The sequence below is a fragment of the Canis aureus genome, chromosome 2 (assembly GCF_053574225.1).
Source record: "Canis aureus isolate CA01 chromosome 2, VMU_Caureus_v.1.0, whole genome shotgun sequence".
In the NCBI taxonomy this organism is placed as follows: domain Eukaryota; kingdom Metazoa; phylum Chordata; class Mammalia; order Carnivora; family Canidae; genus Canis; species Canis aureus.
The window spans coordinates 7,997,600-8,020,253 of NC_135612.1; the positions used below are offsets into that span (position 1 = coordinate 7,997,600).

The following is a 22,654-nucleotide window of genomic DNA, read 5'->3' on the forward strand; positions in this document are numbered from 1 at the left end:
TCCAGCAGTAGTATTCTCCACCAACATTTTAAGAATGCCTTGCCTATTTCTGAATGAATATGTAAATTACTGTTCAAATTTTACTTCAGATCACAGTGCTTGGCCCCACATAAAAAGTATCACACTGGTGGCCCTGTTGCCAGAAAAGCTCCATGTGATTTAAATCGGAAATGTTTTCACCATAGCAGATAACTTTTTTAACTAGGACAAAATGGAATATTATATGAGATATCCCTAGTGGCATTTTGTAATGCTTCCTTATCCTGGCGTTCTAAAGGGTAAAGCATTTTCTAAGTATTTCACATGGCCTTCAGTGGCACAGCTCCCCTCCTAAATTACTCTGGCTTTCCCACAGTTTTGCCAATCAGATTTATATTGAAACTAACTAAACAGCATAGTGACAAGAAATGGATTCTCAAGGATCTTTCGCAAGAACCTAAAATACATCAAGCATTTTGCGGGGGTGCCTGGCTGGTTCAGGTGGTAGGAGCATACAACTCCTGATCTCAAGGTTGGGAGTCCGAGCCCCACAGTAAGCACAGAGATTACTTTAAAAGAAAAATAAATTTACAGAGTGTTTTAACATTGCTGTTAAAATTCATCACAGAATGATGAATTTTTTTAAAAAACCTCCCATGAGGTTTTTTTTAAAAATCTCACACGTGCATAGGTACTTTTGGAATAAAAAGAGGGAGAGAAGGAATATTCCTGTAATTTTTCAGAACTCTCAAAATTCACTGGATACAGACTGACAGCTCAGAGAAAAAAAACAAAATGCCATCCCACGGACTCAAAAAGTGTTTATTAATCATTCTAAATTTCATTCCTCTTCTTAATGTATTCTGAGAACATCGTGGCAATCAGCATTATATTATTGTTGTAATGATAGCTTAGGAGGCAACAAAGATCCTCTCCAGGATACTGAACTCATCCGAGTTAGAGACAGCTGACAGAGCACTGTCGGGGCACTTGGTTTAGAAATAACAGGTAAGGTGCCCTCTAGAATAGTCAAGTCATCTCAGTTTTTCATTCCAAAATTCCAGATTTACTTCTGCACTAACCCTATCCGGGGCTCAAAAACAAAACCTATTCGCCGCCAACAATAAATTAACTGATATGTGAGCACATAACATGTGGCTTTAAATATAGCACTAAATTACTCGTCCTCCATAGAGAGAGAATGGACTCTGATTCATAGAGCAGGTAACAAACCTGAGGCTCTCCATCACGGCTGAAGGAATTTACGTGCACTGCAGACATTCACTCTCCGTAGAAGGTCATCGCTTCCCAGCCTGGGAAATAATCCCTGCCAGCGGACTTGCAAAGTGCCTGAGGCATCGCTCCTGAGAGGCATAACTCCTCTTCTTTCAAGGCTAGAGGTCAGAGCCATGATCACAGCTCAGTCAAATTTAAAGGAAAATGTATCTAGGGTCAAAAATATCCTCAGGAAAAATAGAAGACTAAAACTAAAAGACTATACTGCGCTCCTCTGGGCTTTGGGATGGTGATAGAAGAACCTGTTGCAGAATATTAAATGCAGATTTTTTTTTCATCTGATGGCTTCAAAACAACTAAACTAAAACTGAATACAGAATCTGACGCGTGTCATGCTGCAATCAGTTTTGACGACATTTTTAAATGCTACAAATCCATTTAAATCCTCATCAGCCCAGACATTCCGAAAAAGAAAGAAAAAAAAAAATCAAGCTTAAGTGACTTCAACATGAAATGTGAGCATTGGCTCAATGATTAAATTACTGCATCAATTAACTGGAATACACAGAAAGAATGCTGCTCTTTCAAAGCAATGTTAATTCTGCCTCTGATGAGACAGGCTCCTCCTCACATCACGGTTGTTGCTTCATAAAACACAAACTCATACAGCAAAAGGGGAGAGATGATTTATAAATAAGAATAAAGTGCTGTTTGGGAATTCTTTATAAAATACATAAGCTAAATTGATGTTTATGTGAAAAATACAGTCATTTCCATATACTTCCAAGAGTGAAAAACTCTGAAAATTGTTTTTGAAAATCATAAGACAGATGAAATTACCATTAAACTCGACAAAAGTGGCTTGCTACCCATAAAAATCATAAATGAGTGTATTTAAAGATTAAATGCATTTCTGGATGTACGCATTGCAAAGGGGAAAGTATTTTATTTTGGTCATCTCTGCCAACTGCTATTACATGCTGTCATTTTCAGTAAGGGGAAATGTATTTGCAAAAGCAGAGTGAGCACAACAGGCCTTAAATCAGACAAGTTGGGGACTGCTGACAAAGCGCTGTCTGCACTCTGCCTACCAGGGCCCTTGGATATCAGAATTTTATGGCGCGTTTTCCTGACATATCTGATACTTAGTAAACTCTACTATCTCCTTAGAATCTGGAGTACTAACCTACTTTTATTTCTAAATTTGCTCCTACTCTTTTAAGGGACTAGGTTCCATCCCGACAAGGAGAGTCCCTGAGGAAGTGATTTTGTCCTTTCATTTTCCTTGGCCTTTCAAATCTCAGTTCAGAGATTACCCCCATCACTGTGTTCTCACTGTTTTCTATATTGCTTAGAACAGACTATGTTATGGTGAGGTAGTGACTAAACCCTGAAATCTCTTTGGCTCATACCAAAAAGTTTTGTCACTCATACAGTTTGTTGGAGTCTGGCAGCTATCCATAGCAGCTCCCTCCGGAGGGTGAGTCCCGGCGCTATCTCCTTGTGACTTGGTTATCTTAACATGCCAGACCCATACTCTCATGATGAGGTAATAAAGACCTGGACTGTCTTATAACTACTTTGGCACATAAGAGCACCACTTCCATCCACAGTGTGTTGGCTACAATTATTCACAAAGCCATGCCTAGCTGTAATAAAAGCTGGGCCATATCCTCTTCCTAGTAGATCTGGAAAGAGAGAAGAGTAGCATATGGGTAAGCACTTTAAGTCTCCACTGTACCTTTTCTAATCCTGTCCAGTAAGTGTCGATTGGGTACCCACGATGATGTGCTTTCCACTTTGTCTACACTCCAACATAGAACATGTCATCGTTTATTACCCATTTTATTTCATTAGTCAATAGCTCTTTGAAGGAAACAACCAGATGGTTATCTTCCTGACTAAACTCCATAAACGCAAAAATAAACATAACCATGTAAAGTCTGAGGCATACCTGCCTAATGTTATGAGAGAAGTTCTAATTACTAAGGTATGATAGCAACATCAAAATATACTTAATATGAAAACAACCATTTATTCAACATCAACAAATATTCACTGAAGGCTTCCTATATGCCACTCAAAATTCCAGGTCTGGAGAAAACAGAAGAAAATGAGATAAACGAGGACCCTCTCATGTAGTAGTTTACATTCTAGTGATGCTAGGAAATAAATAAATATAGAAACAAGAAATATAAAAAACAAGAATGGTAGAAATAAGAAAATATCAGTAGGAGAGCTACACTGAACTAGCTGATCAGAGAAACCCACTGGAAAGGTAACATTTGAGAGACACATGAAAGACAATAAGGAGTCAGTAATTAGAAAATCCATGGGAGGGGCATTTGGGTGGTGCAGTAGGTTAAGCATCCACTCTTGGTTTCCGCTCAGGGCATGATCCTGGGGTCCTGAGATAAAGCCCCACGTGGGGCTCCACTCTTAGCATGGAGACTGCTTAAGACTCTACTCTCTCTTCCTCCCTCCCCCTCTGCCCCTCTCCCCTGCACTTTGCTCTCTCTCAAACAAATAAATAAATCATTTAGAAGAAGAAGAAGAAGGAGGAGGAGGAGGAGGAGGAGGAGGAAAGGAAGGAAGGAAGGAAGGAAGGAAGGAAGGAAGGAAGGAAGGAAGGAAGGAAGGAAGGAAGGAAGGAAAATCTAAGGGAAGCGTATTTTAAAAGGAGGGAAAAGCTTGTCCAAAGCAAACTATGTAAACTAGAAACGTCCCTAACTACACATGATTATCTTATATCAAGAACCTTATGTAAAGTTAAAAATACTCTTACTTTTAAAGAATTCAGCTCTAATTTATCAAGTTAAACCATGGTTCCCAGGATAACTCATCACTATCAACCATCAACTTTACTGAGTGCCTTACATGTGAAAGAAAAGCAACTATTATCATACTTGGTTTTTTTAAAAAATCAGACTCTTTTCACTTAAAAAGAATACAATCTCTTAGAAATTAAGGCAAAAATACATAAAGTGTTAATACAAAAATTTTAAAGCAGTGTGTGAATAAGACCTGTCTCCAGAGAATATAAGGCTAATTACCAAATAAAATAATCTACATAAACTTGTATTTCTATATTATCTATAAAATCAAGTTTCTATCTGGTTGAGAGAAAAAAAATGACTGGATGGATTTTCACTAAATTTTCAGGATACAGCTGGCATATAACTGTCTTAAGAAATAGTCTAGGGACGCCTGGGTGGCTCAGCGGTTGAGCATCTGCCTTTGGCTTGGGGTGTGGTCCCAGAGTCCTGGGATCGAGTCCCACATTGGGCTCTCTCCATGGAGCCTGCTTCTCCCTCTGCCTGTGTCTCTGTCTCTATGTCTGTCTGTGTCTCTCTGTGTTTCTCATGAATAAATAAAATCTTAAGAAAAAATAGTCTATGTGTTACACACACCATTCTTTTGCAGAGCACACAAAAAAAGTAGAGACTAACTTTCCAGAGCAGCTAAAACTAAAAAGTATAACAAAAGATCCATGAAATATTAAAGGGCTGGTAATAGTGAAGGATAGGCCATTTTGTAAAAAAAAAAACAATGGCTATGGATAGACCGGGAGAAATCTGTGGTTTCAAATTTAAACTCCAAATTATTCAACTCAAAGGCAATCAATCCACAAATTCCATGCATTGCTTTGCAATGAAATTAATTCTCATAGACACAACAGAATACAATGTGTCCCAGAATAAGTGGTAATAGGGATTTATTTACATAATGATAGTTAATGATTCTCCCAAACTATGGGGAGGAGGCTAACTACTATATAATAGAGGTTCTGAACTGAAAAGAGGAAAAAATGTTTGTCTCAGTTTAGGTTTGCCCAGAAGCAAGTCCTGAGACAAAGATTCACATGCAATGCTTAAAGAAAACAACAGTGGAGGAAGAAGATAGTGAGCCTAGGAAAGAAAAGCAAGTTATTAACCAAGTATTCAAGGTGGATTTAAAAACCAAACCAAAACAAAACCAACCAACAAACAAAACAACAAAAAACTAATTCTACTGGGGATATCTGGCAACCAGACTATAGCAGTCTAGCCAAGGTGTGAAAGATACATTTATTTTATATATTTTATATGATTCATGTTAATCATTAGCTAGGGCTACTCCCAGGCAGTATTAATTACATAGCATTGCTGATCTACTGAGCAGGAAGGCAAAGTATACTCTGGTGACAAGAGCCCTCAGGCAAAGAAATACAGGTGCTGGCAATTGGGATAAGAGCCAGATACACTGAAGTAGCAAGAACAAGGGGATACTGGTGATAAACTAACAATTGTGTGGACAAAAATAATCTAGAAGACCCAATACAAGAGGGGCTTGAGCTGGACTTTGAGAAATGGGTTAGATTTGGTTAAGGGTAAGTATATAAGTTAGGAAAAGTGGCCTGAGAGGAAGTACTGACGTAAGAAATCATAAGTCAGTTATAAACGAGTTTGGATGGATCATGGAAATAGTTTAAATAAGAGATTCTTGGGAGGGACACCTGGGTGGCTCAGCGGTTGGGCGCCGGCCTTTAGCTCAGATCATGATCTTGGGATCCAGGATCGAGTCCCACATCAGGCTTCCTGTGAGCAGCCTGCTTCTCCCTCTGCCTGTGTCTCTGCCTCTCTCTCTCTCTCAGTCTGTGTCTCTCATGAATAAATAAATAAATCTTTAAAAAAAAAAAGAGAGAGATTCTTGGGAACACATGGCAAAAAAATATATGTTGGGTCCATATCAAGGAAGGTAGAAACGCTAGGTTATAGAGTTTTAACTTTTTCTCCTAGGTATTAAGGAGAAACCTTTAAGTTTCCAAGCAGATTAATAAAATGAAAACATTACTTTATGGCATTAATATCCATATTAATGACCATTCTTGTCCTTGGAATGTAAACTCCTATTGGATAGGATCTGTATCTGTTTAATTTCTCTTGGGGAGGATTACATGTAGAGAAATATTCAGTAACCTATTAGCAATAAGCACCCTAAGTACCTAAAGAACTGTGGTATCTAAATACCTTTTTTTTTCCCTTTTTTTTCCTAAAAGGAATCAGTGTTCCTTAAAGAGAGGGCTGATTCCAGATCTGTGCAGAATATTTACAAGATGAGTTTTAAACATCTTGTTATGCCAGAAAGGAAGTAAGCTGTCACTCATTACAGAAGCCAGGTTAAAAAAAACCCAGGAATCCACTTAGGGTTCCCACTGGCCAAAGAAACAATTTGCACATGAAAATAACAAATACTATAGAAATATGTTTTAGATGATATCTTCAATGACTTGATGTACATCAAAAATTTTAACATCCATAGGTTCATAAAAATATTTAAAAACCTGAAGGATACTAGGGAACTCATTTCTCTTAAAACTAGGAAATAAGAGAGAAAATTGCACATTCATCCAATTTTCCTGTATAAATTGTACTTAATGAGGTAAAGTTCTTTACTATAAAGAATAATTTCTGTTAATAAACGTAGCACGATCAAATTAGAACATGATCATTTTGCAACTTCTAAAGAAATAATGGACCTATGCAATAATCATTAATGGCTGCTAAAACTATTAGCTTGAAATGTTAATGAGAAAATTCATTTTATCATAAACTTTATCAGGTTAATATTTACACTGAATGAGCAATTGTAACATGACATAGAGAACCATACAGTGTAAGCCCCTTAATGTAAAATAATAGGAAGCAAATAATACCTATGAACTCTTTCTGCCCACTGAAAAAAAATTTTGTTTTACTCTAAATAACCTGGAGACTTAACTTCCAGTTTGTAAAAAATACATGCTAAAAGACATTGTAGGGAAACAATTTACAAAATTCAGAATATGGGAAACTCTACAGGGCAGGTAATCGTAATTCTTAAATAAATCACAAGAAAAAATTGTAGGGGAACCTATAGATCAAAGACCATCAAATGCAATGGGGAGACTTTGTTTAGGTCCTATTTTAAGCAAATCAATTATAAAATATATCAAACAATATTTGAGACAATCATATTTGATATTGAATGAGTCTTCTATATTACAGAATTATTATTAAAATTTTAGTTGTGCTACTGATATCATGGTTATGTTGTTCTTAAGAGCCACTTTACATTTCAGATATATGTTCATAATTCCAAAAAGCTAAACCTTAAATATTTATCAATAAAACAATATGGTGCCTGGTATTTATGTCACAAGAATCCAAAGGACTGGGATAACTATACACTTTTAATTGTTTATTCTAGATGATTAATAAGGAAGCACTCCTTATATTAATCTAATACGTGTTTGAATATAAAGATTGGGTATTTCAAGTGAGTCTAGAAAAGCAGTAATGATGGGGTGCCCGGATGACTCCAAGAGCATGCAACTCTTGACCTTGGGGTAGCGAGTTCAAGACCCACACTGGGTGTAGAGATCACTAAAAAATAAACTTAAATAAAAAATAAAAGCAAAAAAACAGTAATGAAATGCTGACCAGCATACATAACTTCATCATGAGAAGAAAACGCTTCCGAGGTCTCCAATTCAGTCAGGAAGCAAGGGTCCACCTTCGCAGGTTCAACTCGCTGATGGCCAAGGGACAGTTTAGGAAAGAAAAACAGCCCTGGCCTAGCCGACTACCAACACCTAGCTTTGCCATCTTGGAATCACCTAACTTCTTTAGGGTGTTGGAACTTGAGGGTACAGGAAGTGAAATAATAAGCAAAAAGCACACACACACAAAAATAAGCAAAAAGCACGGGGCAGCCTGGGGGGCTCAGCGGTTGCGCACCTGCCTTCAGCCCAGGGCGTGACCCCCGGGACCCGGGATAGAGACCCGCATGGGCTCCCTGCAGGCAGCCTGCGTCTCCCTCTGCCTGTGTCTCTGCCTCTCTGTGTGTGTCTCTATGAAGAAATAAGTAAAATATTTTTAAAAATTAAGCAACAGCACGAACAGTAATGGTGTTGTGGGCACTAAATGCTGACCTTCCCAAGAGATCTGGACGCATGACTGTAGCCCCAGGAGCTGTTGTGGGCACTTGCCATCCACTTTTTAAAGAACGATTAAACCAAGGAGGCCCATACAAGGTACCATTTTGCACACGACGAGTTTAGGTTCAGAGGCGCAGCGCCTGCTCCAGGTCACGCCCTGCAGTACGGCGTGCAGCCAACCCTGCGGGAAAGAGCGCGGGGCGGCAGACCACACCTGGGGGGAGGTGAGGGCCCTGAGTGTGAAACGCTGAGCAACTTACAACCGCTTCCACACACCTACAGTTCCCCGTCGTCTGCACCACCACGCCTCCCGCGCCTCGGCACGACCGACCGCCGAGATGCTGGACCTCAGCGCCCGCACCTGCTTCCCCGGCCCCTCGCGCGTGCTTCCCCCGCCCCGAGGCCCCGCCCCCTCACGGACCGCGCACGGTTAGCGACCGCCGAACTACATTTCCCAGAAAACCGTTGGAAAGACGGCGGCCCTCCGCCGGAAGTCGGGAGGGCTGCATCCGGCGCCGCGACGAGCGAGAGCGGGGGTTTTCCGGTCTTGCGGCTATTTCCTGCTCTGCTCCAGTCTGGTGACCTCTGGGTTAGTAGCGGCGGCGGCGAGTGCGTCGGCGCCGGAGCCCGCCTTGCGGTGGGTGACGGGCTCCCAGCGCCTGTGGTCGCGCCGCCGGCCTCGAGGTGGGGCGCAGCCCGGGGGGGTCGGGGCGCGGGCGGGAGCTGGGGGCGCGCAGCGCTGGGCTCCCCTCCCCCCGCCCCGACCCTACCTCCACCTCCGTCCCCCTCCCCCCTCCCCCTTCTCCCATCCCCGCCCCCTCCCTCCCCCTCCCTCACTTCACCCCCTCCGCCGCCGCCTCCATCTCCTCCACTCTCCACCTTCACCTCCACCTCCAACTCTTGCCCCCTCACCCCTCCTCCCACCCCTCCCTCACCTCCACCCTATCTCCACCTCCACCACCCTTCCACTTCCACCCCCATCTCGCCGTCCCCCCACCTCCACCTCCCCCCATCTCTACCTCCACCCCCGCTCCCACCCCTACTTCCCCTATCTCCACCTCCCCCTTCTCCACCCCCACCCCCCATCTCCACCCCCCCTTCTCCACCCCCACCCCCCCATCTCCACCCCCCCTTCTCCACCCCCACCCCCCCATCTCCACCCCCCCTTCTCCACCCCCACCCCCCCATCTCTACCCCCCCCAGGAGGGGGCAGGGGCGCGGCCCGGCCCTGGAGGTGGGGGAGGCCGAGGGCCGCTGCACCTGCAGGTTCACGTTTGAAGGACGGAATCCCCCAGTAGCGACCAGAGAAGAGAGTAAAGGACGCCGAGGAGGAGGGGGGGCCCGGCGTGGCCGCCAAGGACGCGGAACGCGCTGAGCAGGGCCCGCGACCTCCGGGGCCCCGGGCTCCCCAGCGGGGGGAAAGGACGTTTCGGGGCGGCGGGAGTTGCCTTGGGAAAGCCCCTGGCCCCCGGACCACCCCGTCCCGCCTTCAGGGCCTTGACCCCGCGGGGACCTGCGCGAGAGAAACGAGGTCAATCCGGGGCGCCGCTGGAGTTCGGGGAGGTGTGACTGCAGGAGGACGCCTGTTTGAATCTAGCCGGCTTCGCGGCCAAAACAAGGGGGGAAAAAAGAAAGCTGCCGGGACCAGTATTCATTTCCCCCGCCTCCCTCCTGAGAGCCCCGCATGCATCAGGACCGCCCTGCGGGGCGTGAATCGCCCTCTGGGGGGGGACCCTTGCGGCCCGAGGCCTGGGGGAGGGCGAGGAAACCGCTGCGACCTCGGAGCACCCGAGGCAGCAGGACCCTGCCCGAGGCCAGCCTCCCCCAGGACCGGGCGACGACGTGGGCAGCTGGGAAGGGAAGGGAGGCCGCCCCCGTGGGCCCGCGGACAGCAGGGGGCCAGGCGCGGTCCCGGGCGTCGTGTTCGTGCACGAGTCCTCTAGACACCTCACTGCAAGACAATAGGTGCGTTCTACGGTAGAGGTAGATCGAAGGACATAAATCGGCTTTCTAATAGAGAAGTCGCTCCCCTCCCCCCAGCTGAAGTTGTGAACGTATTTTCATCATTCCTAGGTTTTGTTTTGTTTTAAAGCCTTTTACTTTAATTGCAGTAATGGCATACACGTGGTATTAGTTCCAGGTGTACAGTACTGCGATTCAACAGTCTTACACACTCGAGGGCTCATCCTACCCCCTCTCCTTTGGTGAGTGGTCACATTTGACCCTTTTTAGAAGCACTGGAAAGATACAAACTGGAAAGGTGTACACTTCCATCTTTTCAGCCCGTTTTTTTCCCCCTAAATTTTGTTCATACTCCCTCTTCTGTACACTTGACCAGCTAAATTGCAGCGTGAGAACACTAGAGGCAACAGCAGACACTAAGTATGGATTACGACCTTTCCTTTTTTTTTTTTTTTTTTTTTTTTTTTTTTAAAGATTTCATTTACTCATGAGAGACACAGAGAGAGGCAGGCTCCATGTGGGGAGCCCAAAGTGGGACTCCATCCCAGACCCCAGGATCACGCCCTGAGCCAAAGGCAGCACTAAACTGCTGAGCCAGCCGGGCTGCCCTCGATCTTTCCTTTTTAGCCTCAATATTGCGTAGAATGATGATAGCCTACGTAGAATCCCAAATCAATTTTTTAAATTTTTTTTAATTTTGTTTATTTATTCATGAGACACACAGGGAGAGAAGCAGGCTCTGTGCAGGGAGCCCAATGCAGGACTTGACCCCGGGTCTCCAGGATCAAGCCCTGGACTGAAGGAGGCGCTAAGCTGTTGAGCCACTCGGGCTGCCCCCGAAATCAATTTTTTTTTTTTTTAAGATTTTATTTATTCATGAAAGAGAGAGAGACAGAGACACCAGCAGAGAGAGAAGCAGGCCTCATGCAGGGAGCCCGATGTGGGACTCGATCCCAGGTCTCCACTGGTCTCCAGGATCACGCCCCGGGCCGAAGGCAGGTGCTGAATCACTGAGCCACTCAGGGACCCCCAAATCAATTCTTAATAGCATTTCACTAAACAAAAATCCATACTTTAAAAAAAAAAAAAAATTTGTTCTAGAGAACTTAAGCATGAACCATTTCCACAAAGAATGGCTCAGTTTGTGCTCTACCATTTTCAATCCATCTTGAGACAACATTCATTAAGAGGTATGAGATTTTCTATATATCTTTTTCCTTACTGAAACAAGCAAGTAAAGCAAAGTTAATGGTTTAAAAAGTTTCTTGGATTCAAATTTTGACAAAGTCACCAAATGAACGATGTTCAATAACAGATCCAAAATAAATGGCCATCTGATTTATGGCCAGGACAGTAACCGCAGTGGAGTGGGACGAACGTTAAGTTCAAGAATGGCGCCAAGTCATCTGGATTATCCACTGGCATAAAAATGTATCTTGCCCCCACTTCACGCTGTGAACAAAAATCAATCCCAGATGGATTGTAGAATTAGTTGTGCAGGGAAACCAATAAATCGCTTTCATGTGAAACTCTGAAGGATCAGCTGTAGGATCATAATTTTCCTAAGGGCAGGCACCTGTTTCTGGTATCGTCGACTCTAAGAGAATACTGGTTGTCATCTGCTTAAAAAAAAAAAAACAAAAAACAACCTGTGACTTGACTTCTGTCTGCTTTAATTCCCCTCATTCCCCTGCTCTATAATGAAATCCCTCTGATCTAGTTCAGATACCCCCTCCTCTTTATAATGCTTGTTACATGACACTCCTTCTCAAGAGTATGCCCCTCCTTATCTTTATTACCAAAACTCTTTATACATTATGTTATACACCCCCCATGACGAATTATATTTGAAATGTATATTTAAAACGACTTTGAAATACATGCTGTGATGACAGTTGAGCACTAATTACCTTTTGAAGAGTATATGGCTTTAGAAACCATAACTATCCTAATTACGTGTGCATTCAGGTAATGTTCCATCATTGAATAAACAGCAATTGAAAATGAGAGGGTTTTTTTTTTCTATTTCCCTCTTTTTAAGGAAGAAATGTCTTCTATAAAAAGCCCAAAGCAAGAAATAATTTCCCAGTTTCACTATTCAGCTGCTGAAGGAGACATTGCCAGGTTAACTGTAATCCTCAGTCATTCTCCATCTCTTCTCAATGAAACTTCTGAAAATGGCTGGACTGCTTTAATGTATGCTGCAAGGAATGGGCACCCAGATGTTGTCCAATTTCTACTTGACAAAGGGTAAACGTTTTAGGCACTACTACTGGAAGGGCTCTGTGGTTTAACTTCCGGGTTATATATTTACTTTTAAATTTTTCTTGTAGCCATATACCATTGGGCTTGTAATTATTATATAAAAACATAGCATAATATCTAACAGCCTTTAACTTCTTTTTTTGAGGGATAAATATCCTTCATACCTATGGCAAAGAAAGTTTATGAGTTAGTCTAATCTTCCAAATAGAAAACATAGATCTACCCACTATGACTGTCAAGAACCCCTTGTAAAAATTTTAATTTCTTCTTATAACACATAAGATTTACTGCTTTTTTATTTTACAGTTCTCAAAAAATGTTAACTATCTACTATCTCTAACTTATCATCATTTACGATGATTTCTTTTAACTTTCCCACTAGCAAATTTTGTACTAAGAGAAAAAATATGCATAATCATTAAAGGAGCAATTGTGCATCTGGAAATATTTTATTGTGATAAATATTAAAGAAAGTGCTTATTTCCTATTTTATTTTTCTTTTCATCTGTAGGTGTGACAGATCCATTGTCAATAAATCAAGGCAGACTGCACTGGATATTGCTAAATTTTGGGGTTATAAGCATATAGCTAACTTACTAGCTAATGCTAAAAGTGGGATGAAGCCTTGGTTCCTAAGTAATGAAGTGGAAGAATGTGAAAATTATTTTAGCAGGACACTCTTAGACCGAAAAAGTGAAAAAAGAAATAATTCTGACTGGCTACTAGCTAAAGAAAGCCATCCAGCCACAGTTTATATCCTCTTCTCAGATTTAAATCCCTTGGTTACTCTAGGTGGCAATAAAGAAACTTTCCAACAGCCGGAAGTCAGGCTTTGTCAGCTGAACTACACAGATGTAAAAGATTATTTGTCTCAGCCTGGAAAGATCACCTTGATTTTCCTTGGAGTAGAACTTGAAATGAAAAAAGAGTCATTTAATTATGCTGGAGAAGTCCCAAGAGAAGAAGATGGGTTGGTTGCCTGGTTTGCTCTAGGTATAGATTCTGTTGCTGCTGAAGAATTTAAGCAAAGACATGAAAATTGTTATTTTCTTCATCCTCCAATGCCGGCTCTTCTGCAATTGAAAGAAAAAGAAGCTGGTAAGAAAAGAACATGGCTTACTTGTGTTGGAAAGAATATTGTTTTTGGAACCGGTTTGAAGTCACATATACCTTCATTTTATAGAAGGCAAACTTTTTTCAGTAAGCAATATTAGGCTATCTTCATTGGAACTTTGCTAAAGTTCTCACTGTAGGGGACTAGTCGCCAGAGCAGTTAAAATAGTTTTAATCAGCCAAGATTAGTTTCCCCAGAATTAATCCTAATGCAGGCTGGTTTTACTTGATTCTTCAGTGAATCATTACTGAGCACCTGCTATACACTGAGCATAATGGCAAAGACCTTGACTATTTTGTTTTCTGTTGTTGGGTATGCTAGTTCACATAGGGCCTTATATGCCATGGTTTTTATTTTAAACTCCATTTAAATGTTGTGACCAGACCCATAGTTTAAAAAGAAACAAAAACCCTCACTCTGCCTGCTTTGTAGATCATGAAATTGTAGGTAATTGAGTGTGAAGTCAGAGGTCTTGTTAAGAGCGGATTAGAGAGTACAGTACCTCAGTTAAGAGCTTGCAGTGGATTGGGTTAATGGAGAGAAAGGAAGAATTTGAAATGCTGTAGAGGTAAAACTAATAGGGCTTGATCAGTAGGTTGAGACTATTATAACAGAGAGTGATAGTAACCTGGACTACAGCCTGAATTAAGGTGACCATGGTAGAGATGGAGAAAAGGAAAACATTCAGGGTATATTTTAGAAAAATCATCAGCACCTGCTAATGAATTGGGTATGGGGTATATAATGATGAAGGAAAAGATCAAGTATGGTTGCTAAGTGTGAGACTTTAGTAATTTGGTAGATAGTGATACTATTTCTTGATAAAGCGGGGTGACAAGCAAGGGAAGCAGGACAGAGTTAAATATATCGAGATTTGAATCTTGGTCATGTTGAGTTTTAGAGAAAGATATTAGAATCTGGAACACAGAGGAGAGGTGTGATCTGGAATTACCCCTATGGGAGTCATCAACATGAAGGTGTTATTTGAATCTCAGAAAACTACTGAGATAGAGAGTTGAGAGCAAGCAGGAAAGAAAGCCCCAGAATCATACCCAAATCTCCCTAAATTTTGAGATCAAGTAGAAACAGAGATGCTATCAAAGGTATTGTCCACAGTGTGGCCTGACCACAGGTAAGGGGAAAGCAGGACAAGGTGCTCATGGAAACCAAGAGAGCAGAGTATTTCAAGGAGGAAGTGGTTAAATACATTGAATGCTGGTGAGAATTTGAGTAAGATAGACAAAGACTTTTTTTTTTTTTTAAAGATCTTTCATTTTGGTAATATGAGGCTATTGATGAATTTGTAAGAGGGGTATCAACGAAGTGGAAGGAATGTAAGGTAAATTATGCTAAATTAAAGTTACTGGAAGGTTAGGAAGGAGTCACTTCTCAATATCCACCTTCCCTTAGGCGATGTGTGTTGGGCCCCTCCAGAGACTACGTAGATATCTCCTCCCAAAGTCTGGATTGGTATGTTTTATTCTCCACATCTATGGAGAAAACCATGCACTTTTTAAAGAAAACATCTTTTCTTTGTAGCTATATAATTTTAAGATGAAAAGGATCGCTCTTTTTTTTTTTAATTAGAAAACTGAGGTCCTTTTATTTTCTTGTTATATAAACTTACACGGTTAACCTGTTGGTGCCTCAGTTTCCTCCTCCAGAAAAAAAGGATAATAGTAGTACCTACATCATAGGATTGCTCTAAACATTAAATAAGGTGAGGTGACTCATTGAGCTATGTAAGTATTTTTATTTCACATAAAATAAATTTGTATTCTCTGTCATACATATTGTCCATTTCACACTATCCTCTGTATCAGGTAGTCTAATAGAAATATATTGTTTTTGGATACCTGGGTGGCTGAGTGGTTGAGCATCTACCCTTGGCTCAGGTCCTGATCCAGTGTCCTGGGACTGAGTCCCAGAGTGGGCTTCCCACGGGGAGCCTGCTTCTCCCTCAGCCTATGTCTCTGCCTCTCTCTCTGTGTCTCTCATGAATACATAATATCTTTTAAACCTGTTTTGTTCTTCACAAATAAAGATTGAAGATGATATATATTAAAGATCTTTGCATGATGCTTTGCACATTGTTGGTACTCAATAAATATTAGCTTCTTATTGAAGCAGTTTTGAAAAAGTGTAGATACTTTGCATAAGTTTCATATTGTAAGGTAACGTAGTAGGCACATATTTAATGTTGCCTATGGTTTGTTGAATTTCGGTATTAAAATGTTTTTGTGTGTGGTTTATTGGTTTTGTTTTTCCAGTTTAAAACATTGTTACTGCTATTTATGGTTATTCTGATTTTTTTTCAAAAATCCTTAAACCAAATAATAATGTATTTTAGTGAGAGCAAGTTTGTCAGGCAAATGCCTATTCAGCATTTCTACTTTTATTGCTTCAATTATAACATTTCTGGTCAGGCCATATTCTTTTTTGATGTAGCAGGCTAAAGGCCAAAGTATATATATTCTGCGATTTATTCTAGTAGGCATTTTTTATGAATAGGGCTAACCATGAATGTTATAACTTTAGTATTTTTTTTTAATATTCTGTGCAGTTTCCAATTGTAAACAGGATGTGTTTCACATATCCTGGTGACATGGACTAGTCGTGGTTTAGTCACCCAGGACAGGAGAAAGAAGTTCCTACAGTTTGCTCTGAATATTTTCTTAGGATCCAAGTCTAAATTAGGAAGTGGCTGCATAGTGTATTTTTGTAAAAGTCACTATTGTAAAGTCAGTATTTGTAAAATCACCATACGCTACAATCTTGTATATCCAAAATATAAAAATCATTCTATAGTAAAAGGCTAAGCTAATATAGTGCATAAGATAGATGTACGAACATCTATCTGAAAGTTTTATTAGTTAAAATTAAAAGTTAAATTTTCATCTGTCATCTGTTGGATTAGATATTTTACTTCAAAAGAAACATTCCTCATAAAAATAAGAATACTAAAATTCTTGGTCACACAGCTATTCAGAGAATATAGTGTACGCCTTGACTTACAAACATTTTACTTGGATATTACTTATCACAGAACTAAAACTTTTTATGCTTCTCTTAAAGGGGTTGTAGCTCAAGCAAGATCAGTTCTTGCCTGGCACAGTCGATATAAGTTCTGCCCAACCTGTGGAAGTGCAACTAAAATTGAAGAAGGTGGCTACAAAAGAGTATGCTTAAAAGAAGACTGCCCTAGCCTCCATGGTGTTCACAATACATCATATCCAAGAGTTGGTAAGCCTTTTCCTTGACAGTAAAATCTCAGCCATCTGGAACCTTGGGAGTAAGACATTCTGGGAAGACAAGATTTTGAGTTGTTGAGAGGTTCACCTTTTCATTAAATAAAATAAGAATTAATGTAACTGTTAAGACTATAAATAGTAAAGTATCATATAGTTCCACGACTTTTAAGTAAGGGACATTGTGTGTAATTGACCGTTTATTAACTCTTGAGTTAATCGATATGAATTTGAATGTGTTAAAATACATGACTTCAAAAGTCTACCCCATTAGGATCTACTTAGTGCAGAGATTAAAAAAAAAACACACACGCACAAAAGCCCCTTTTGCCTTTTTGAGGCATCACCAAGGCAGTACAGCCTGCAGCTAGCTTTTCATCCCTGCTGCTGTCTTCCTATACCTTCTGTCCTCCTAATTGCTGCTTTGGAGTCTTCTGTAGGTTGGAAATCTGAAAACCTAGTCCTTTAAAACTTGTGAAAAAATAAGAGATAAACAACAATACCTGAGGAAGTCTCCTGAGAGTAAAATGCATGACTTTGTGACACCTGGTTTCACTGCTCAGGATCCTTTTACATTTGACTCCAGTTCTCAATCATGACCTAGTAAGGAGAATTCACTGCCTTTAATGACTTCTGGGAAATAAACTGTTATTTAATTTAAATTTCATCTTTTTAATGGCTTAAACTTAATCATAGAGCCACATTAGCTTTTAAAAACATTTGTTCAGGATTAGAGTGGAAGGGAGAGGCAAATTCACGTTGGCTACAGTAAAATTTGTATTTTCTTTATGCTGTATAATACCTACTCTAACTTTTTTATAATTAAAAAAATATATGTGCCTAGCATACCATAAGTATATAATAAATGTTTCTATTAAGAAGACGACAAAATTAGTCTTCCTTTAGGATACAATATTCTCTGCAAGTTCCCTGAAATAAACAGAAACAGAAACAGTCTTAGACCAGAGTCTTGTTCTTATGGGAGATACACCTTTTTATTATATTATTTGACAGTGAGTCTAAATTATTTTTTCCTATCATTCATTCATCTGATTTTTTTAAAAACAGATCCAGTAGTAATCATGCAAGTTATTCATCCAGATGGGACCAAGTGTCTTTTAGGCAGGCAGAAAAGATTTCCCCCAGGCATGTTTACTTGCCTTGCTGGATTTATTGAACCTGGTAAGCCTTTTCTTAATAACTTTCATAATAACTTTCCTTTAACTTAAAATTTCCAAAAAAAAATTTTAGATGGCATTTGACAAATTATCATGCTATGACATTTTTAATGGGATGTTTTAAAATATTTTCTGTGTATTTTAAGTGATGTGATATTTGTTTTTACTAGTGGAATAATCTTGCCTGTTTTAAAAATTCAGCATTTCTTCTTTCATATATTGCTATTACCCAAAGTATCTGCGTGACTTACACCTCACTTCCTTCATTAGACCCAACTATGTTGACTTTTCAAAGAGGCCTTCCCAGACAGCCCCAAATACATTAGTTAGCCTTGTACCCTGCATTCCCAATTCTGTCATCCTGCCTGGCTTTTCCCTATAGCACTCCTTACCATTTTACATGGTATGTATGTATGTGTGAATGTATCTCGGTATTTATTATCTGATATATGTGTGTATCTATTTGTCCACTCATTTATTATCTGCTCATATCAGAAAGCAAGTTGCATAACGGCTGGGACTTTATTTCATTCATCCTTGTAGCCTGCACCCTTACAGCAGTGCCTTGTATGTAGTAGGAGTTAATAAATACCTGTGGAATAAATGATAATTAATACACATGTTTAATCTTAACTTCCAATGTTAATCTGCACTTATAGTAATAGCAATAAACATACTTTGCGCCACACTCTGTTTTGAAGGCTTTCCATATATTGAATCATAGGACCGTCGTACAGCCTCACAAAGGTACTACTTTACAACAGTTTTACCGATACGGCATTGAGGTACAAGAGCTGAATAATTTGCCCAAGATCAAGCAGCTAGTCAGTGATAGGGCAGGGGTACAAACCTGGGCATGCTGACTCCATGCTCTTAATCACTATGCTGTCTCTAGGACTCTAGGCTATGTTTTTAACTGCTATAAAACATTTTATTTAAAAATACTCTTCAGGAAAAAAAAAATACTCTTCAGTTCATCCATTCTGCTGTTGAACAATTAGTTTATATCAGTTTTTGCTATTGCAAACAATACTGCAAAGAATACTCTTATACTACTCCTTGTGCACATTTGCAAGAGTTTTCAAGGGTATACACTTGAGAGTAGAATCGCTAACTCATGGGATATGAGCATCCTGACCTATTGTAGACATTGCCAAGTTGCTCTCGAAGTGTCCCTACCAGTTTACGCTCTTAACAGCACATGACATGTTCTGTTTTTCCACATCTTTACCAAGTTACAATTTTCATACTTTATAATTTGCCATCCTGATAGGTATGAGAAATAGTGTCATTGTAGTTTTCCATTTTCATTTCTCTCCTAATGGAGCATCTTTTTCAAATGTGTTTTAGGCATCCAATTTTCATTTTCTCTGAATTTTACATGTTTATATTTGCCTAATTTTGTTTTGGTTCTTCCTTTATAGGAGTTTTGTGGTATGTATTGTATGCTAATCTTTAGCTATGGTCTTGCAGATATCTTAACGCTAGTCTAATGACCTAACGTTCCACTCTATTTTTTTTTTTTTGGATGAACATAAGTTGTTAATTTTAATATAGGAAATACATCAACCTATTTGAAATAAAAAGCTATACTTAAATAGCAAAATATTCCTAAACTTTCAGATGTACTTAAAAACCATTCCCTGTATTCTAATTCTCAATTCCAACAAATCAGAACTAAAAAGTACACTTCTAGGCATTACTTTATTTTATCATACCTGAGTCAACAGTCTTCTAGAAGAAAAAAATCATTTAGAAAGAAAAAGTACTGTTTCATCTTATGTTAAACTTTTAGTGTTAATGTGGTTTTTAATTCTTTTTAAGAAAAGTTATCTGCAATAATTGTTTGACAACATAAAAAATTTTAAGATTTTAGTAAGGAAAAGGCCAACCACTTATAAAAATCTTGGAATGATAATTTATAACTATTTAATGATAATACATAAATGAGATGATATATAAAATAATTGCATAGTGTTTATCTACTAGGTTCTGGATAGTTGTGGATGTTACCATTTTTACACTGTAGCCGAAAAATTTGGACCTTCAAGAAAAGTTTTCTGGCATTTTGATTATGTACTTGGTCATATACTTTAAGAAATGTTTTTTTGGATTCCAGTCTAGTTTTAGGCTTGTGCTTTCTGATTCTTCGAATTGGGTTTCTGTCCAAAGTGATTTCCAAATGTTTGAACTATTCAGAGCACAGAATGTCCAAGGCATGTTCATCAGCTACTTGTTCTTTTGCCCCATTTGATTAGGGGAGACAATAGAAGATGCTGTTCGGAGAGAAGTAGAAGAGGAAAGTGGAGTCAAAGTTGGCCATGTTCAGTATGTCTCTTGTCAGCCATGGCCAATGCCCTCCTCCTTAATGATTGGTTGCTTAGCTGTGGCAGTGTCTACAGAAATTAAAGTTGACAAGAATGAAATAGAGGATGCCCGCTGGTTCACTAGAGAACAGGTAAAGTTCAATTTAATTTCCTTCTTCTATTGATTGTTCTCTGACTGTATCAGTTTGGGCATGCAGCAAGGATACATGTTTTCACCAAGTTGAATGAATGGCTGTGGCCCACCCATCATGCATGGATTGCAGTGTAATTGATGCGTCCTATGCTAACTCATTCTGTGAGATTGTTCGAGTTGATGATTCTGTGCCATTTTCTAATTTCAGATGTCATTCCTTCATCTTTTCAATGGGCTTAAAATAGGTAAACATGAAATCAAAGATGAGAAACAGGAAGCTTAGTCTTAGACATTTGTATTTTAGTTTATAGCATTAAAACAAGTAGTTCTCAGAAAATATCAGTGAAAATGCTTAAATTTTTTGAAAAGTTCTTGTTCATTTTAAAATGTGCTTAACTAAGGGCAAGAATAACAAAACTATATAACAAAGATACATGCACAAGAACTTTTTTAAAACATCATCCTTCAGTAGTATAATGAAAGATAAATTACTTGTCTGTTTTGCTTAACCCAAAGTATTTGTATAGAAAACAAATGGATACACTATTAGTAGTGAAGACCTGAAATCCTTTGTGACTTTGCCTAAACAGAATTTTTATTTCATTTTATGCTTAACTTCAAAAAATAGAAATTAGATGTTTTTTAGAACTTTATAAAAGGGAACCTATTCCAAAAATTGACTTCACTTTGAAAATAAGTGTGGAGCGTGTACTTTTCTTGTTCATGTCTTTTTTTTTTTCTTTTGTCATAAGGGAATATGCTTTCTGGAATATTTATTAAAATTGATTCACTAGCTCATTGAATCAACTAAAAATACTGCACTAAATTTTGCATTTGAACATGGATGTTGTCACTTTCTATGTTGTTATTCACTGTAAGAGTCGTCACATTTTAATTAAGTTGCATAAGCATAGAAATAGTGTTTCAGTGTTGAAATCCTAATACATTTTATTATGGTGTATTTTAGGTTGTGGATGTTCTGACCAAAGGGAAGCAGCAGGCATTCTTTGTGCCACCGAGCCGAGCTATTGCCCATCAGTTACTCAAACACTGGATTGGAATGAACCCCAATCTCTAAATCAAATAACTAGACTCTGAGTATTACTTGATTCCTAATAACTTATTCCTCAAGTGAGATTAAAAATATTTAGTGCTTTGGAATGTCACAACACAAAATATCATTTTAGGTTCAGAAATATTTTCGACAGGTACTTTCCATCTTAACCATAGAATTTGTGTTTTTATAAATTACAGCACTGCCTCAGATTTTGTTAAATCCAAGTCTGCCTTCTCCAAACTTTTTTTTTTGGTTGTGCTCTGCAATTCTATATCACAAAACCATATTTCTAATAAGAAAAATCATACTGTAAAACATATGTTCTGAAAATGTAAACAAAAATATGTAAACCTGAATTCCCCTCTTGTAAGCATTAGACAAATCACTAAAGTTCTCATTTTAAAAGTTCAGACAAAATTATTTCAATGAATTTAAGCTTTATTTCCAGTCTTTTCCCTACCCTAAAGGTTCTTTCAAGGGTCAGTGGCTGATTTTTGCTCATTTCCCATAGTATTCCACTGGCTTCCTTGTTCCAGCAGTGGTGCTGTTACAGTGTTGCCACATCTATTTTGATCGGTGTTAAGAATTTTCTATGTTGGGGATCCCTGGGTGGCGCAGCGGTTTGGCGCCTGCCTTTGGCCCAGGGCGCGATCCTGGAGACCCGGGATCGAATCCCACGTCGGGCTCCCGGTGCATGGAGCCTGCTTCTCCCTCTGCCTGTGTCTCTGCCTCTCTCCCTCTCTCTTGGTAACTATCATAAATAAATAAAAATTAAAAAAAAAATTAAAAAGAAAAAAAATAAAATAAAATGGTAGCTGTTTAAAAAAAAAAAAAAAAAAAAGAATTTTCTATGTTAATAACTCTGCCAGTGGTCAGAATACCATGCCTTCATGAAAGAGAGTTTAAGTGAGAGCATACCACTATGTAGGGAACCTCTTCCTTAAACCTAAAATCAACTAATATGTATAATTATCTGTTATGCTCGAGATTGCTGTTGAGACAAATCAAAATTCTCTTCTTCACTGAAATTAAATATATTTGAAAGGAATTCTCCTCAAAGGTCAGATGTTAAATATTTCCCAGATTTACATATTCAGTAAAAACACTGGCTTTATGTCATTTTGTGATAAGGGCTATATATATCTATCTTAGCAAAAAGTTATGTAATCGTTACTAACAATGTTTATTAAACCCCAA

The 22,654-nt window shown here is 39.3% G+C and overlaps 1 protein-coding gene across 12 annotated transcripts; it reads left to right on the forward strand.

Moving 5' to 3' along the window:
* Positions 1–8,613: 8,613 nt before the first annotated feature.
* On the forward strand, positions 8,614–21,877 carry NUDT12 (nudix hydrolase 12). 12 transcript variants are annotated; one of them, XM_077862695.1, is made up of 9 exons: positions 8,728–8,857; positions 10,999–11,130; positions 11,237–11,325; positions 12,177–12,385; positions 12,912–13,498; positions 16,590–16,757; positions 17,831–17,944; positions 20,199–20,398; positions 21,368–21,877. In XM_077862695.1, the coding sequence occupies exons 4-9, from the start codon at positions 12,183–12,185 to the stop codon at positions 21,476–21,478; spliced, it is 1,383 nt and encodes a 460-aa protein (XP_077718821.1). In that variant the 5' UTR covers positions 8,728–8,857; positions 10,999–11,130; positions 11,237–11,325; positions 12,177–12,182; the 3' UTR covers positions 21,479–21,877. The 12 variants fall into 12 exon arrangements, with proteins under 12 accessions (XP_077718841.1, XP_077718878.1, XP_077718814.1 ...); XM_077862674.1 differs by having other exon boundaries at positions 12,181–12,385; XM_077862681.1 differs by lacking the exon at positions 10,999–11,130 and having other exon boundaries at positions 8,725–8,857; positions 12,181–12,385.
* Positions 21,878–22,654: the final 777 nt, after the last annotated feature.

Coding starts and splice junctions, on each gene's coding strand:
- NUDT12 (XM_077862674.1), top strand. CDS start 11,012: ATGAAAGAGAGAGAGACAGAGACACCAGCAGAGAGAGAAGCAGGCCTC. Junction 16,758..17,830: donor TACATCATATCCAAGAGTTG/GTAAGCCTTTTC, acceptor TTTTAAAAACAG/ATCCAGTAGTAATCATGCAA. Junction 20,399..21,367: donor GCTGGTTCACTAGAGAACAG/GTAAAGTTCAAT, acceptor GGTGTATTTTAG/GTTGTGGATGTTCTGACCAA.